Source organism: Haliotis cracherodii, unplaced genomic scaffold, assembly GCF_022045235.1.
Source record: "Haliotis cracherodii isolate W230 unplaced genomic scaffold, xgHalCrac1.p SCAF_7, whole genome shotgun sequence".
Taxonomy (NCBI): domain Eukaryota; kingdom Metazoa; phylum Mollusca; class Gastropoda; order Lepetellida; family Haliotidae; genus Haliotis; species Haliotis cracherodii.
In genome coordinates this window covers 54762616-54781318 of record NW_027266330.1, presented here as the reverse complement: position 1 = coordinate 54781318, position 18703 = coordinate 54762616, and the positions used below count along the sequence as shown (strand labels likewise).

The window sequence follows — 18703 nt, the reverse complement described above, 5'->3', positions numbered from 1 at the left end:
GCCAGGTCATACCAAAAGACGTTAAAAGATGGTACTTGTTGCTACCCTGTCTGGCACTCGGCATTAAGGGGTTCAAGCAAGGAGCGGTCGGCTCGGAGTCAGTATACTGTGTCTGAGTGGGGTATTCATGTCAAACTACGGCATAGTATCTCAGTGTGCTAGCACTATAAATAGGCATCAGTTTGGACTAGTACAAGCAGACACACACACACACACACGTGGATGCACGTCGCTATATAAGTGCAGTAATCTTGGACGCGACGTTTAACCAAATTTCATCTCACCTGGCTTGTACGCATTTCTTGTGAGTAGGAGTTTATTGAACAGTAGATCAAGAGTATGTCAAATATGCTACGTACAATAGTGCGATGTTTGATGTAGTTGGAATTTTTGGGATACTTGTATTGGATATAAATGTTCGTGTTAAATCGTCGAGTATGTAGTCAGGGGTAACCATTTAGTATACAGACATTGTTCTATGGACGCATGATCATTAAGTGGGTTAAATTCTACGCTTGACACGGATCAAAGTAGTTGTGTGTTACATTTAACATTTGTCCTACGTGACGTCATCTTATGCGAGAAGGGGCGTAGGAGTAGCCTAGTGGTTAAATCGTTGGCTCGTCACGCCGAAGACCCAGTACAATCTGTGAAGCCCATTTTCCAGTGTCCCCCGCCTTGATATTGTTCATATTCATTGTTCACTCAATTCAAATTAACTTAAGCATTTATCAATCAAGTTCATATTTGCTTTATATGTGTAATCTGATAAGAAAGAAAATAACATCTTAAAATCCCTTTCCTGTTCGTTTTGAAAAACGATATGTATTTTCACTGGCCTTAATTATGTGTAATATTGGATTGATAGGAAGATGTGATTTGGGTTGATTGTGAAAGGAGAAATTTCATTAAAAAGTAGATGTTTTTATTTAAGGTAACAATTTGTATTTTTATCAATAATAAAATTGTCTATAAATGACCGAGAAACAAGTCTACTAGAGTGAGGATGAATAGCTCAACAGAAACCAAATGTTTGTCTTTTGGATCAGCAAGTGGCCACATAATTAAAATATTGTTCCTTGTATTGTACAGATGGTCTCGGAGAAACATGTGTTTAGCCAATTTGATAAAAATACTGCAAATTCAAGTGGATGCTTCACACCACAAACGTCGTATGGTTATTGATCTTACACACATACAATTGACATATGTATCTCAGTATTGTTTTGTGTCTTTCAGAATGGACACCTTCCCGAAGTGTTCCGTCTGCCATCAGGAGTTTACACTGAAAGGTCCAGTCCCCTACTTACTGCCCTGTCTACACGCTGTGTGTGAGACGTGTGTGACATCTGCGACTGGCGGTGTGATATCATGCTCCACATGTCAGAGGGAGGTCAACCTCACAGACACTAGTCTCCAGAAGGATGCAGTCAGACAGAAGGAAATATTCTACCTGACCGTCAAACATCGCCCCACAGAGCTCCTCTGTACAAATGACGATGACGGGAACCAGGCTGTGTGTTGGTGTCAGGAGTGTGAAGAGTTCCTCTGTGAATACTGCCAGAACATGCACAGCAGCGTCAGACTTTCCAGAAATCATGCTGTGCACAACTTTGGGGATATAACCCCGCAAAACCTTGAAAATGAAACCATTTGCAGTATTCACGAATGGTATCCACTTGATTTGTTTGACAAAAGCTGCAACATGTGTATCTGTTGCCAATGTAGGAGAGGAGAGCACGCGGATCACGATGTTGGTTACCTGGATGAAGCTGCTGAAGGAGTTACACAGCGGATTGAACAACACAGGAAAGATATGTCGGCGTTACTGTCTCGTCAGCAAACACACCTCCAGAGCATCAGACAAGAAACACAGTTGACCAACAGGACTCAGGACACATTGAGGAAGACAATAGAACATACTTTCCGGTCTTTAAGATCACAACTTGACCAGAGGGAGAAGGAACTCCTGATTGATCTTGAAAGTCAGACGATGGAAACCAAGGCAACTCTACATGCTTTTGAAACCTCATGTGAAGAGCATCATGCAAGATGCACCGACACTTCAGGTTATATCCGAAAATGTCTTCTCTATGCTTCCAAATCAGTTCTCCTGCAGCTGGAGACCACTGTTGAGGGGATGACTCGGACCTGCCTAGAAACTGCTTCGCCTAAAACACATGATGTACCTGAAGCTGTCTTCAACACCAATGGCTTCTCCAAACTGAAATCAGATATGTCTGGATTTGGTAGCATTACTACCTTGAAAGAAGATTCAGAAGGGGGAACACCTGAGGGTATGCATATCAAAACAGTTATTGTGCTCTATTGATGATATGTGCCTACATTCCGCTAAAACTTAATTCATGTGTTTCGTTTTTTGTTTGTTTGTTTGTTGTTTAACGCCACACTCAGCAATATTCCAGCTATATGACGGCGGTCTGTAAATAATGGAGTCTGGACCAGACAATCCAGTAATTGACATCATGAGCATCGATCCACGCAATTTGGATCGATGACATGCATCTGATGTGTTTCGTGGTGTTATTTTAATTAAAGCATTGTTCTGTCACTCGGGATTCACAATTTGCTTCTACAATTACAGATAAGCAAACACAAACTGATGATGACTATTTGGCGGACCTGGAACAGAAACACGAAATGGTTTGTCTCATTATAAAGGGATACACGTAGGCATCGGCCCTCAGTCATTCATCCCATCAATTGTTATATATTTAATTCATATTGTCTAAATATCTAAGAAGTCAATATCAGAACAACTGAACTGATCAAAGTAATACCACAAAGACTTTGCAGGTCCAGTCAACTGATGTATCTTGGTCACACAATGATATGATTGATAGAATATATTGATACTGTTTGATTAATAAGAGTTCATGTACAACTCCAACTCGGACCCAAAGGTAAATTATGTTTTACCTTTCAGGAGCTTGCAAAGCTGGAGTCAAATATTGCTTCACAAAATGAAAGAACTAAACAACTTCAGCAGCTAACAGACAAGCTGAATGCCGAAGCAAACAACATGAAATTGGTTTGTATATCATTTTGTCACACTCATTGAGAAGAGAATGGTGAGATTATATAGTTGTTGATACTTCAGAATTGTCAGATAGAGAAGAGATAGATAGAGAAGGGATTGGTTTAAATACATCATAAAGACATTTACCAGCTATTACCCTATTGCTTGTCTTGTCTAGACTTGATATTGTTGAAGCTCATGTCACAAGTTGAAGGGGTATGCAACGTCAACACAACTATTTTTCATGCATCATTACTACAAATAAACAATCTTATTTGGGCTATATTTATTTCATGAGCAGCTTTCCCCTTTACTTATTTGTATCAGAACAACTAAAATGATCAAAGTATAGTACCACAAGGACTTTGCAGGTCCAGTCAACTGATGTATCTTGGTCACACAATAATAATATGATTGATAGAATATACTGATACTGTTTGATTAATAAGAGTTCATGTACAGCCTCCAACTCCGACCCAAAGGTAAAATATATTTTAACTTACAGGAGCTTGCAAAACTGGAGTCAAATATTGCTTCACACAAAGAAAGTACTGAACAACTTCAGCGGCTAACAGAAAAGCTGCATGCAGAAGCAAACAACATGAAATTGGTTTGTATATCATCTTGTCACACCCATTGAGGAGAGAATGGTGAGATTGTATAGTTGTTGATACTTCAGAATTGTCAGATAGAGAAGGGATTGGTTAAAATACCACATACATGTGCAACCCGTAGAGACATCTACCCCTATTACCCTATTGCTTGACTTGTCCAGACTTGATATTGTTGAAGTTCCTGTCACAAGTTGAACACAACTATTTGCATGTACCCTTACTATGAATAATAAAATCGTATTTGGCTTATATTGATTTTATGACCTATTGCATTTACTTATTTGTAGATGCTAGCTGAGAAAGATCAAACCTGCCACGTCGCCTTAGAAACCATTAATCGTCTACAAACATTCTTGATAGGTATGTACACTGTCTGTATTCTGTTTCTGGTACTGGTCCTGTTTTCACTTCCTGTCTGTGGTGTGTTCCTGGTACTGGTCCTGTTTTCACTTCCTGTCTGTGGTATTTTCCTGGTACTGGTCCTATTTTCACTTCCTGTCTGTGGTGTGTTCCTGATACAGGTCCTGTTTTCACTTCCTGTCTGTGGTGTGTTCCTGGTACTGGTCCTGTTATCTCTTCCTGTTTGTGGTCTGTTCCTGGTACTGGTCCTGTTTTTTCTTCCTGCCTGTGGTCTGTTCCTGGTACTGGTCCTCTTTTCACTTCCTCTCTTTTGTGTCTTCCAGGTACTGGTCATGTTTTCACTTCCTGTTTATGGTCTGTTCCTTGTACTGATCCTGTTTTTTCTTCCTGTCTGTGGTCTGTTCCTGGTACTGGTCCTCTTTTCACTTCCTCTCTTTTGTGTCTTCCAGGTACTGGTCATGTTTTCACTTCCTGTCTGTGGTCTGTTCCTGATACTGGTCCTGTTATCTCTTCCTGTTTCTGGCCTGTTCCTGGCACTGGTCCTGCTTTCACTTCCTGTCTGTGATCCGTTCCTGGCACTGGTCCTGTTTCCACTTCGTCTGTGGTCTGTTCCTGATACTGGTCCTGTTTTCACTTCCTGTCTGTGATCCATTCCTGGTACTGGCTCTTTTTTCACTTCCTATCTGTGGTTTGTTCCTGGTACTGATCCTGTTTTTTCTTCCTGTCTGTGGTCTGTTCCTGGTACTGGTCCTGTTTTCACTTCCTGTCTATAATCCGTTTCTTGTACTGGTCCTGTTTTCACTTCCTGTCTGTGGTCTGTTCCTGGTACTGGTCCTGTTTTCACTTCCTATCTGTGGTGTGTTCCTGGTACTGGTCCTGTTTTCACTTCCTATCTGTGGTCTGTTCCTGGTACTGGTCCTGTTTTCTCTTCCTCTCTGTGATCCGTTCCTAGTACTGATCCTGTTTTCACTTCCTGTCTGTGATCCGTTCCTGGTTCTGGTCCTGTTTTCACTTCCTGTCTGTGGTGTGTTCCTGGTACTGGTCCTGTTCTCACTTTCTATCTGTGGTCTGTTCATGGTACTGGTCCTGTTTTCTCTTCTTCTCTGTGATCCGTTCCTGGTACTGGTCCTCTTTTCACTTCCTCTCTGTGATCTGTTCCTGGTACTGGTCCTCTTTTCACTTCCTATCTGTGATCTGTTCCTGGAACTGGGCCTGTTTTCACTTCCTCTCTGTGATGTGTTCCTTGTCGTGGTCCTGTTTTTACTTCCTGTCTGTGATTCGTTCCTGACACTGGTCCTGTTTTCACTTCCTGTCCTTTGTCTGTTCCAGGTAATGGTCTTACTTCCTATAGGAGGTACATTTTAGACAATGGCCTAAATGTACCAATTATATTTTACCTTGGTTAAAAACATGAAACGATTTGGAATATTTCTTTTGACGGCATGTTGACAGTACACATGCTGTTTATGAACCGGATGTTGATGTTGTTACGCGATTTTGATTTGGCTATGCATAGACATAGTTAGTCCAACTATTTCATAACTCCATAATTCCAACCTAGTTCGGCAAGGGTGGAAACTGGACTTATATAGTCCGTTAACTCCCTTGCCTCAGGAAAATGTATGTGACCCAGGATGACACGGTATGTGACCCAGTATGTGACCCGGTATGTGACCCAAGTACTCCTGAGTCTACACACAAGGACAACTCTGTACTGTTATTTTCTTGCAGGTTTCCCAACTGAAGGCTGTGTTCATCTGCTGAAGACAGGTGTAGTAGACAGACGCATGGTCCTGAATTGTGAGTACCTAAACTGAAGATCAAAAGAAAGTTCACATAAGAAAATGTTGATTAACCCCCCAAAATGCATGCAGTCAAATGTTTGTAAGATGATGTAAACCATTGCCCGTAACGCAGCACACTCGCTTCCAAAGAACCAAGACCATGCAGCCATCGATGCACGTGCTGCGACCAAATAAAAACGTAAACATGTTTTTTGGTGCGGTATGATACCTGTATAAAAGTAGACCGAAAGTGTCCGACACAATCACATGAACCAAAAAGACACCAAACAAATGCCACGTTTAAATGCAGAACTAAGAGAGAGAGTGTCATTGGTATGGCCATGGTGGTGACTCAACAAGGTCAGATTAGCTTTCTAAACAACGTCAACGTGCCTGTACTGAGTGCGTGAGTGAGTGAGCTTGATTTAACGCCGCTTTTAGCAATATTCCAGCAATATCACGGCGGGGGACACCAGAAATGCCCTTTTGTATTGTACGCAGGTCGGGAATCGAACGCGAGTATTCGGCGTGACGAGCGAACGATTTAACCACTAGGCTACCCGACCGTCCCGTGCCCGTACTGCTTTGGCCCTTACGTTCTCCCATCGAGCACTTGTGGGATGATCTGGGTAGAGAGCTGAGGAGACGACCCAACCATTTAAACAACTTACAGGAACACATTCCGGCAATCGTCATCTGACGTTTGACGCCATCCATGAGACATTGAGGCGTCCATCCTCGCCAGGGGAGGTCATACGCGGTTTTGATGACGTCAACCCAATGCCACCTTAGTGTCCGCTGATGTTTCCACCCATTTATTGGCCACAGCCAAGGTAACGAACTTCTTTGGGTCTTTGCTTTCATTTTACATTTGATCAAATTGAATGTCAACTTTCTGTTGATCCTCAGCTTACATCATCCGTTAAGTGGATATATACCCACACATTCAGTCTACTGAATCACTGCACAGTCACAAGTTACCAAGAATACATCGTAGTAGACATCATTGAGGAACTGGCATTGCTGTCATCATCACAAACACTTTTGACATACATTTAGAAAAATATCTTCCCTTAAGGAAAATGTGAAACAGGCACCTTATAACTAGAGACAAGTGAAACATTAGCGTTGTGTAATATGAGTCCATGTCTATTTCTTTTAAACATGGGTAGATAAATCTCACACCCAAATAATTCAAGAGAGTGTCTCAGACCTTGCCTCAAATCGTTCAATGGACTCTGCTTTTATGATTATGGAAAGGGTTTGTCGCTTTTATTTATTTTCTTTCATTGATTTCTTATTGCAGATCCTCTCCCTCCCGACCGCTTAATATTATACCACTGAAAACAAACAGGGCCCGGAAATCATTCACGCCAGCCAGGATTAGTCTTTTAAATGATTACATGTTTAATACTTTTGAACAGTTCGCTGGACACAATTTTTTTCCTGTTATCCCTTTTATTAAAGTTTACTATTGCTGTGATATAAATACATATATTTTAAAATACCAATCCTTGTCGTCACATTGAAAGCATTTAATTTTCTACATGTTTTCACTCGTGGTTATATTAGTAAGTGTCTTATTTTCTTATGTACATACGAGTATTGAAATTTCAGAGATTTTCTTTTTTTGCATATTTAGCACTAATCGACTGTGCAAAACAGATTTCCCTTTGTCTTATCTTATCTTATCTTATAATATTCTGGAAAACTTAAGTTGTTTCTGATTTGTTGACAAATAATGCAAGCACAGGTAGACATTGTGTCGTCATATGAAGGTTCGAATACAAAAAAAGGATATGTATGTAATTAATATAAAAATCTGTTAATCATATATTTTCATAGAAGAGCCGGAGGTCTCACCAGCAAATACAATCCTTGCTCCATGCAGTTTTTACTGAAAATTGACGATAGGATGATGTCACGGAGTGTATTATCCCCCGCCACGAGGTGGGGTGGGGGATATTGGAACGGAGCCCGTCCGTCCCTCCGTCCGTCCGTCCGCTTCTCAAAGCGGACACAGTTTCTCAAAAACCATTAAGACAGAGAAATGAAATTTATACACTGATTATACTGGTCATGACATCAGATGGGTTCAAAAATTGGTGTCGTAAATTCATTTTTTACAAAGGTATGGCCCTTGCTCCATGCTTTTCAACTTTGTGCATACTGCGTGAATTGGGACACGTTTTCTAAGTAACTACAGGCCTTAAATGAATGAAACTTTCCAAGTCTCTAAATACTGAGTTCGAAAAGTTGTCTCCTCATTAATACTAATTTGAGAGTCATAGCCCTAGCTCCGTGGGTTTTTTTTCAAATAAGTTCATACTTAGTGCAAAGGGGAAAAGTTTTCACGGACACTTCTGAAGTCACTCGAATGAAAGATTGCAGCCTCATCTAAAGGATACTTTAGTTTGAAAGTTGGTCCCATAAATTATCTGTTTACAGACTTCTGGCCCTTGATCCAGGTTATTTTACTTGGTGCACAGTGTGTGCAATGGAGACATGTTTTCTCAGAAAATACTGGAGTTAGCTTATTTGTTGCTTAACGCCGCACTCAACAATATTCCAGCTATGTGACGGCGGTCTGTAAAGAATCGAGTCTGGATAAGACAACCCAGTGATAGACATCATGAGCATCGATCCACACAACTGAGATACGATGACATGCATCAACCAAGTCAGAGACCTAAACCCCCGGTCCCGTTAGTCGGGTCCAACGATTTACTTATCAAGACCGATGTGGCCTTTTGTGTGTATTAATTTCACATGAAATTAATTATTCTGATGACATAAAGCGGCGTCAGTGACCATCTCTTCTTGAGGCTTCATGTGACTTTTTTTATACTTAATATTTACTACTGTAGGAACAAACAAAATTCTATTGTGCCCCATGGCGAGGAGTGATGACATTGTTTTCATTTTAGTGTAGAGGCGATCTTCCTCATAATTAACAGAATGTCCCTTGTTTATTGTGTTATGGTTTGTGTCCTGTACTGATAGTGCTGCCTGTCTACTATCTCCCAACGTCAACCCGCCGAGACACGTGGGTACACAAGCCCCGACATTGCGACACCAGGTCACGTGACACTGTGATCATATCATTGTTTGACATGCAATCTACATGTCCCTCGTTATACCACGTTGACTCGTATAAAACGGTATACGCCTGTGATTGCGATTATTCGACCTCTGAATGTTTATCAAGTCTGTTTATCCCTGTTTTTTTAGTTTTATATCAAGTCTGATCACTGAATGTTGATGTCTTGTGTCTACCGCTCTGATTCATTTAATAACTTATGAACCATTCACTAGATCTCGGGGAAGAATAGGTCTTCAGCTACCCATGCTTGCCGTAAAAGGTGACTATGCTTGTCGTGAGAGGCGACTTACGGGATTGGGTGGTCAGGCTCGCTGACTTGATTGATGCATGTCATCGAATCACATAATGTCAATCAGTGGATTGTCAGGTCAAGACTCGCTTATTGACAGACCACCGTCATATAGCCATAAACAACAAACAAACAAACATATACCAGACCCATTAAGAACTACATTTACATTCGGGTTAAAGTATTGTCAGTTAGTCCAATGTAAACACAAATCATTGATCCAAATGTAATACACATAAGGTTTTATTTTCGTACAACTCCAATGGATTATGTTACGCTAGTCATATATCAGGACAGCGTACTTAGCTGTGAATTCCAAGCATGTAAATATCATTATAGACCGAAACTGTCACTATATTTGTCTCATGTTTATTCGCATGTAAACTACATTCATATTTTTCAGGTTTACACCTAAAGTATGACAAAGACAGAGTCAATCTCGACTATGTCCACATCAACACAGAAGGAGACCTGGTCAACAGGAGGTCGGACACCAGATCTGCAGGGGTGGGGAGACTGAAGAAGTACTGGGGCACATGTAGCACTGCCCCCCTCCCCCGGGCTGGCTGTCCCCAGTACTGGGAGATGAAATGCAGGGTCAGCCTGGATGAAACACTCACAGAGTACAGGCGCATCCTGGAGGTTGGTGTGTGCAGGGAGGAGCAGAGGGACGTGTGGCTTTGGCTAGGTGAACGTCCCGGCTCCTACAGCATGTCCGTCTCCCACTGTACTACACACGGCAGGATATGCAGGAAGACATGGAAGGAGGGGAAGAATGTGCTGTGTCTGCCTGACACTCTCCCCAACACAGCAGGGGCATCACACACACTACAGTACGGTGTCGTCTATGATGACGCCAGGAAGAAGATTGTCTTCATTGATGTGAAGGAGAATAAAGTGATATCGACGTCAAACAATGTAGACACCAGCCAGCCACTGTGGCCGATGTTCGGGGTGTATAACCCACATCGCCTTACTGTCAGCATGACACTTGTAGTGGGCAGCGACATCAACATGACAGAGGAGAAGAAAGCAATGATTATCAAGGCACTGTCGTGGTGGTGAGTGAGTGAGTGAGTTAAAGCTTTACGTCACATCGGTACTATTTATGCCATATCGTGACAAGAACATTTAAAATACTGACATTAAAATAAAACACATGTCATCGACGGACAGTAGAACAACTAGCATATCACAGTTTATAAGTAAAACTAGTTTAGAACAATTAAAAGAATAACCTATTATTCAACAATACATTATGAAAAACGGGCTAGAGATCGCCAGCAACCAAAGTTAGGCCACCTCACTGGGGCCAGTGGCGACTTACAATACTTCTGCTACCTGCACGGCTCCCCAGCAGGATTTACAACATCCCTTCAGATGCTGGCGATGGTACGCAAGTCGTGGTGGTGACAATGATTGTCAAGGCACTGTCATGATGATGGCAATGACTGTCAAGTTACTGTCGTGATGGTGACAATGATTGTCAAGGTACTGTCGTGATGGTGGCAATGATTGTCAAGGCACTGTCGTGGTGGTGACAATGATTGTCAAGGAATTGTCGTGATGGTGACAATGATTTTCAAGGCACTGTCATGGTGGTGACAATGATTGTCAAGGCACTGTCGTGATGGTGGCAATGATTGTCAAGGCACTGTCGTGATGGTGGCAATGATTGTCAAGGAATTGTCGTGATGGTGACAATGATTTTCAAGGCACTGTCATGGTGGTGACAATGATTGTCAAGGCACTGTCGTGATGGTGGCAATGATTGTCAAGGCACTGTCGTGATGGTGGCAATGATTGTCAAGGCACTGTGTTGATGATGGTGATTATGAACACATTGTGATTGTCAAATTGATTTGGTTTTTAATGATATGTTATGTTTTGAATATGTTGTATTCAATTCAATGAGGATACTATAATATTTAGGAAAATCATCACATTTTAAAGAGACCCATAAAGATTCCTGGGTAGAATAGGTCTTCAGCAACCCATGCTTGCCCTAAAAGGTGACTATGTTTGTCGTAAAAAGCGACAAACGGGATCGGGTGGTCAGGCTTGCTGACTTGGTTGATGCATGTCATCGATCCCAATTGCGTGAATTGATGCTCACGATATTAATCACTGGATTGCCTGGTCCCCAGACTCGATTATTTACAGACTGGCGTCATATAGCTGGAATATTGCAAAGTGCGGCGTTAAACAACAAACAAACAAACAAACCATTTTATGGACGCCTCCAGCATTTCTTTAGGGCATTTCGCAACAACAGTGAGAGTGAGACTTTTTTTCCCTGCATTCGTCTCCAGGGAGAAAATTCCTGAACATAGTTGAAGCATGCTTCAAAGATTACTGATGTGTCTGCGAGTGTAGTTTTACGCGTCTTGAAACAACATTTCCGCAAAATCACACCAGGGAACACCAGAAATTTACTTCCAAGATTTTACCCATGCATGTGTGGAATCAAACCAGGGTCAGTGGTCTGACGAGTGAATGCTCTTACCACTGAACCAACCCCCCCCCCCCTGATTATTGTGGAAATAATGGTTCACTTTCCCGTAATGTTCTACACCTGTTCCTTATAAGAGTTATGAATGCACACTATGCTGTCGGAAGAGGCGACTAACGGGATCGGGAGGCCAGGCTTGCTGACTTGATTGATGCATGTCATCGATCCCAATTGTGTGGCTCAATGCTCATGATGTCAATCACTGGATTGTCTGGTCCAGACTCGATTATTTGCAAACCGCCATCATATAGCTTGAATATTGTTGAGTGTGACGTTAAACAACAAACATTACATATATCTCTACTATAATTTATTTTCTTAATGTTGAAATCGTGTCTCCATGGCAACAGACTTGAAATGGAATTGAAGGGTGGAATAACCTAATAGATGTTTTATATTTGTTGACTTCTTGTGAAACCTTGTATGCTAATTAAAATGTTGTAAACTGACGGAAGGCATAGATCGTGTTCCATGCCGAGGTTATAAACTTTCAGTCTTTCTCATAGAAAATTAAGATCAATTAGTTTATGCCTATATTTTTTTAGAACTGGGCTTAGATTTAAATGTGTCATGTCTATAGCTATTTATCCTTATGTATAACTGCTTTATTAGGATTTGTACATGCATACAAAACGCCTTCGCCATTTGAGTATATGTATGAACCCAGTGAGTGAGTTAAAACTTTACATCGCATCGGCATTATTTCATCCATATAGCGACGAGACCAAGTTAATACATTTACAATTTAGTTTTTTATGCAAAGTTATAGTTAACAACAATTTATTAAACATATTTTAGCATAACAATATCATGTATACAGTTTTAAAACACGGGCTATAGGCCACCAGCAACCAAAGCTGGGCCACCTCGCTGGGGATCATGGGGACTTACAGTACCTTGGCATCCTGCATGATGCCCCGGCAGTATTTACGTCATCACTTTGGCTGATAGTGGTTGTGCACAATACTAGTCAATATTAACAAATAGTCATCAATGAGTTGGCTTACAAACACTGGTTGATGATAGTTACATCTATTATGAAAGGATTACGTGTCACACAGGAAGACAATAACTTTTCGCCACTTCAACCCTCTGGACAGAGCCTTCAATAATGTAAGTTGAAAATAGCATCACAAAAACAAGCATTTAATTATTCACATAAATATTTATAATTTGTTATGCAGACTACTTTCTTTCAAGTAATTTAAGTAACCCAAGTAGGTATGACCGATTGTTGCTTTTAATTCGTGAAGTTTATTGTTTCCGACCTGGGTGTCCCACTTCTTTTGCATGAAATCCCGAGTAGAACTCTTGATGGTTGGTTTGTCGCTGTACAGGATCAGTAGTGGAGATAATGGTTTGTCAAGAGCTGCAGCATTGGCTTTTGAGTTACCTGTTATGTCTACATGACTTGGTAACCAGCAAAAGATGATGTCGCATTGGCCAGTAAAAAGATCATTATAGATTTCTAAAATGTCGGAAAGAATAGGGTGATATGATGAGACACTTTTAAGTGCCTGAAGGCAAGACAACGAATCAGAGAAGATGATGACGTGTTTAGATTGGTTTGCTGTTTGATATAGCTGTTAGGATTGCTTTGGCCTCAGCAGTAAAGATAGAACAAGAATCTGGGATTCTTGAGGATACAGTTCTGGATCCAATGACGGTGGCACAAGCAACTTTGCCAACACCTCTGGACCCGTTTGTAAAATTGGACCTGTGAGAATTATATTTGGAGCGTAATTGGTTATATGGTTGTTGATATACCAACGGATTGGTATCTGACTTTTTAAGATGGTAAGAGTGAGGTCTACTTCTGGCCTTACCATCTGCCAGGGAGGAGAAGACAGAAGGTGATATAATAATATTTTAGCTGCAGTGATGTGGTAGAACCAGGTTTGATAGATTTCGAAACAGGTTTTCATATTGAGGGTGGAAAACACAATTGTATGCTGGATTAGAATTATTTGAGTGCAATTTAGTGATATATTGCAGTGAAAGTTTAATGCGGCGCTGTTCGAGTGTAAGTTTGTCAGCCTCCACATACAAACTGTCCATTAGAGAGGTCCTAAATGCTCCAAGACAGAGCCTTAAGCCCCGATGGCGTATTGTGTCTATTTTTTCCAAATTGCCTTTGCAGGCTCCACCATAGACAGTGGAACCATAGTCTAGTTTGGAGCGTATTAACGATCTGTACAAGGGAAGGAGGGTGGTCTGATCCCCTCCCCACTCGGAATTTGAAACGACTTTTAACAAGTCGAGAACCTTCAGACACTTTGCCCTTAGATATTTGAGTACCTTCTAAAAATAAATCTGGATCCTTAATCGGTTTGTATTTATGACAGAAATGAGTACAGATTGTCTTGGATTTTGAGAATTTGAAGCCATTTTCGTTCGCCCATTTTTGAATTTTGTTAAGCTGTCTTTCTATTGTATTCATATTCTTAACACGACAGGAAATGTTGAAATCGTCCACAAAAAGTGAACCATCAACGCTATTGTTTAACACTTTAGTGCGACTATTAATTTGGATGCTAAAAAGTGTGATTGATTTTATCTTGCTTTGAGGGACGCCCTGATCTTGGTCCAAATGATCAGATAGGTAGAGCCCACACATACTTGAGATTGTCTATTGTTTAAAAAATGAGATATGAACTGAGGTAATCTGTCCCTCAATCCAAATTCATGCAACTCTTTTAAAATGCCATGTTTTACGTTGTATCATATGCCTTCTCTTGGTCGAAAAAGATTGATAAAGTATGTTGTTTGTTGACAATGGAATTCTTAATAAATTATTCTAAACGCACCAAGTGGTTAATGTTACTTCTGTTCTTTCGTAAACCACACTGGATGTCACTGAGTAGGTACCAGACTAATCAACTGTTGACCATGCACGCCATGGTTTTACAGACACAGCTAGTTAATGATATTGGACGGTAATTGGATGGATCTGTATGATCCCGTCCTGGCTTTGGAAAAGGAATAATAATAGCATTGTGCCACGAAGGAGGGAAATGTCCGGTTATACGTATTTCATCAAATATACAAAGTAACGCTATGGTTTTACAAACACAGCTAGTTAATGATATTGGATGGTAATTGGATGGATCTGTATGATCCCGTCCTGGCTTTGGAAAGGAATAATAATAGCATTGTGCCACGAAGGAGGGAAATGCCCGGTTGTCCGTATTTCATCAAATATACAAAGTAACGTTTCCAAACATGACTCGGGCAAGTGTTTCTGGAGCTGATAGTGGATGTTGTTCGCTCCTGCTGCAGTATCATGAGCGTAAAGTTCCACCTTGTTGAAGGTGGTTCGTCAGACGGATTAATAGTTGTCAGTATTGCTAAAAAATGGTCACTTCCACAAAGGTCATAATGGACCGACCATTCAAATTAATTTAAAATATTGGAATCTTTCAGTAAAAGATCTAGGGTAGAGTATGTGCCAATGGCAAGATGCAGATATGTGTAATTACCATCATTGAAGATGCAAAAATCATTGTCTGAAATATAATCTTCAAGGACTTTTCCCTAATTATTTGTATCAGTACACCCCAATAGGGGATTATGACAGTTTAAATCGCCTATGATGATACAGCGCTTCGGGACCTGATCGTACAGAGTCTAAAGATCTAATTGACGGATGGTTGAGGAAGGTGGAAGGTACAGTGAACACAGTGTAAACGCTATGTTCAAAGTAACACGGACAGCAACAGCTTGTAGAGTAGTGTTGAGTGGAACAGGGCTATGGATTATGCTCTGCTTCACCAGGATAGAGGAACCACCTGTATTTTATCACCAGGAGGGGAAAACGAGTGGTAACAACTGTGCTGACGGATATCAAATAGATCTGTGTTTTTTTAGATATGTAACTTCGAGACAAAAAGCGTATGGTTTAAAATCTTGGATTATAAGTTGTATCTCTATAAAATAGTTCTAAAGACTTTTGCAGTTCCATTGTATAATTCGTTGTGAATTCATGGTGGTGTTTCCACTGGAGAAATGTCACTCTTTGTTTCAAACGTGAGGAAGACTTTGTAGTACTCATATCGGTTTCATGTAGAGATGGGGTTACCATCATCTTCAGAGGACCAAAGGAGTTATGGACCTCTACTGGGACCTCTAAAGGAGAGGTGGCATTTTGTGTTTGCAGCTGCTGTTTTTGCTGCTTCTTTTTCAATAATTTCTTTTTCCCTGTTTGTAAGTTTAGCAATTTCTGGTTCTGGTTCTGGTTAAGGTGTTGGTTGGATAAAGTAGAAGTGGTTGTGGTAAGACTTACAATCCTCTTCTTTGCTTCGTGGTACGAGAGATTCTGTTTTTATCATTTGTGATTCACGTTTCCACACAGGACAGGATTTTGCAGAAGCCATATGGTTCCCATCGCAGTTTGCACACTTCACATTCTTCCTGCAGTCAGTGGTCTCGTGCTTGTCACCGCAGCGGACGCATGGCAGGACTTGGATCCATGTCCAAACCCTTGGCAGGTGTAGCACCGGAGTGGATTGGGGATATACACCTCCACTCTGATGTTACAATAACCAGCTTTGATCGATTGAGGGATAGACGTTCGGTTGAATGAGAAGAGGTAGGTGTTGGTCGGTTGGAGCACACCATCCTTCTTTACAGTGAATCATTTGACAGCTGTTGCGGACGGACTGTTGGTCAAGTTCCTTGGCAATGTCATCTTCGGTCATGCTGGCCAGGCAGCGTGCTCTCTCATGGACAATGCCCTTACAAGAGTTCAGTGTCTTGTGCACTGAAACAACAACTTTGATATTGACAAATTCATTTAATTTGAGAAGATTGACAGATTGTTGTCTCAATGCACATTCTACAAGGAGAGAGCCATACCGAAGCTTGGTGACATTTCTAACCTCTCCGCAGATACCAGTGATACCTTTGGAGATAGCAAATGGGTTCAATTGTCTTCCTTCTCTGTCTGAAGATTCTATTACCAAGAAACGTCGATCGATTGGATGTGCCCTCGTAAGAAAAGGTATTATCAGTATATATGTATCTTCTTTTTGAACCAGGGCGTTGTGAAGCCATGATGAAAGGAAAATGATTCTTCACCCCTTTTCCCCACCCACCATGGAGTGGCTACAAGGACAGTCTAATGCTGCAGCGGATCTCCAAGCCGCAAAGACGGAGGATAAAGGGATGTTTATCTCCAGTAAATTTGACGCGAAAAGCTGTAGCAATCTATTAAATTAAGGTTCAGGCTTGTTCGGCCCATGACAATTAATTTGAGACAGAATTCGGAGGTCATAATCACCAGATTGCTCCATGGGCCACCGCCTCCTAGGCATAGGGCTCTAAGCAAGTTTTATACATCGATAGATGTGATAGAAACATTTGGAAAACATTGTTTTATAAATACCAAAAGTGTAACCAGCCCATTGATAGGATCGGGCCCATTCTACCGCCAGTCTAGGCAAAGTTAGGGTCGAAGTGGTGTGTTGGACTGAGGAGCACCATTGCGGGCTCCGTCGCTCTCAGCCACCAGACTCCCTTCCTCTGCCGACACAGGGTCGCATCCCACGGCAAAAAGGCTGCCCAATTCGTTCACCTTTTACGACCAGCAATGGGATGTTGAGGACAAATTCTTGTTTATCTTCCCCGGGTCCCCAAGGGACCGTAAGTACACAGGTGTCCCAACATTGCTTGTAAGTATACAGGTGTTGCGACATTGCCCATAAGTACACAGTTCTCCCCACATTGCCCGTAGGTATACAGGTGTCTCGACATTGCCCGTAAGTCCACAGGAGTCCCGACATTACCCGTAATAACACAGGTGTCCCGATATTTGCCGTACATACACAGGTGTCCCGACATTGCCATAGGTACCCATGTGTCCAGACTTTGCCCTTACGTAACGTATGTCCCAGCATTGTCATAGGTGCACAGGTCTCCCGACATTTATTGCCCGTAAGTACACAGGTGTCCTGACATTGCCAATAAGCACACAGGTGTCCCGACATTGCCCGTAAGTACACAGGTGTCCCGACATTGCCCGTAAGTATAAAGGTGTCCCGACATTGCCGGTAAGTACACAGGTGTCCCGACATTGCCCATAAGTACACAGGTGTCCCAACATTGCCCATAAGTACACAGGTGTCCCGACATTAGCCGTACATACACAGGTGTCCCGACATTGCCATAGGTACCCATGTGTCCAGACTTTGCCCTTATGTAACGTACGTCCCAGCATTGTCATAGGTGCACAGGTGTTCCGACATTTATTGCCCGTAAGTACACAGGTGTCCCGACATTGCCAATAAGCACACAGGTGTCCCGACATTGCCCATAAGTACACAGGTGTCCCGACATTGCCTGTAAGTACACAAGTGTCCCGACATTGCCCATAAGCACACAAGTGTCCCGCTATTGCCCGTAAGTACACAGGTGTCCCGACATTGCCCGTAGGTACACAGGTGCCCCGACATTGCCCATAAGCACACAGGTGTCCCGACATTGCCCGTAAGTACACAGGTGTCCCGACATTGCCCGTAGGTACACAGGTGCCCCGACATTGCCCGTAGGTACACAGGTGTCCCAACATTACCCGTAGATACACAGGTGTCCCGACATTGCCCGTAAGTACACAGGTGTCCCAACATTGCCCGTAGCACACAGGTGTCCAGACATTGCCCGTAGGTACACAGGTGTCCAGACATTGCCCGTAGCACACAGGTGTCCAGACATTGCCAATAAGTACACAGGTGTCCCAACATTGCCCGTAGCACACAGGTGTCCCGACATTGCCCTTAAGTACACAGGTGTCCCGACATTGCCCATAAGTACACAGGTGTGCCGACATTGCCCGTAGGTACACAGGTGTCCCAACATTGCCCGTAGTACACAGGTGTCCCGACATTACCCATAAGTACACAGGTGTCCCGACATTGCCCACAAGTACACAGGCGTCCCAACATTGCCCGCATGCACACAGGTGTCCCGAAATTGCCCGTAGGTACACAGGTGACCCGAAATTGCCC

At 42.1% G+C, this 18703-nt stretch overlaps 1 protein-coding gene across 1 annotated transcript; it reads left to right on the top strand.

Annotated features, from left to right (window-relative positions):
- Window positions 1–1174: 1174 nt before the first annotated feature.
- Window positions 1175–10507, top strand: LOC139447310 (transcription intermediary factor 1-alpha-like). Its single transcript, XM_071228612.1, has 7 exons — window positions 1175–2297; window positions 2606–2664; window positions 2948–3052; window positions 3546–3650; window positions 3942–4014; window positions 5746–5814; window positions 9594–10507. Exons 1-7 carry the CDS (start codon window positions 1175–1177, stop codon window positions 10253–10255), a joined length of 2196 nt encoding a protein of 731 aa, XP_071084713.1. The 3' UTR covers window positions 10256–10507.
- The last annotated feature ends 8196 nt before the right edge of the window (window positions 10508–18703 follow it).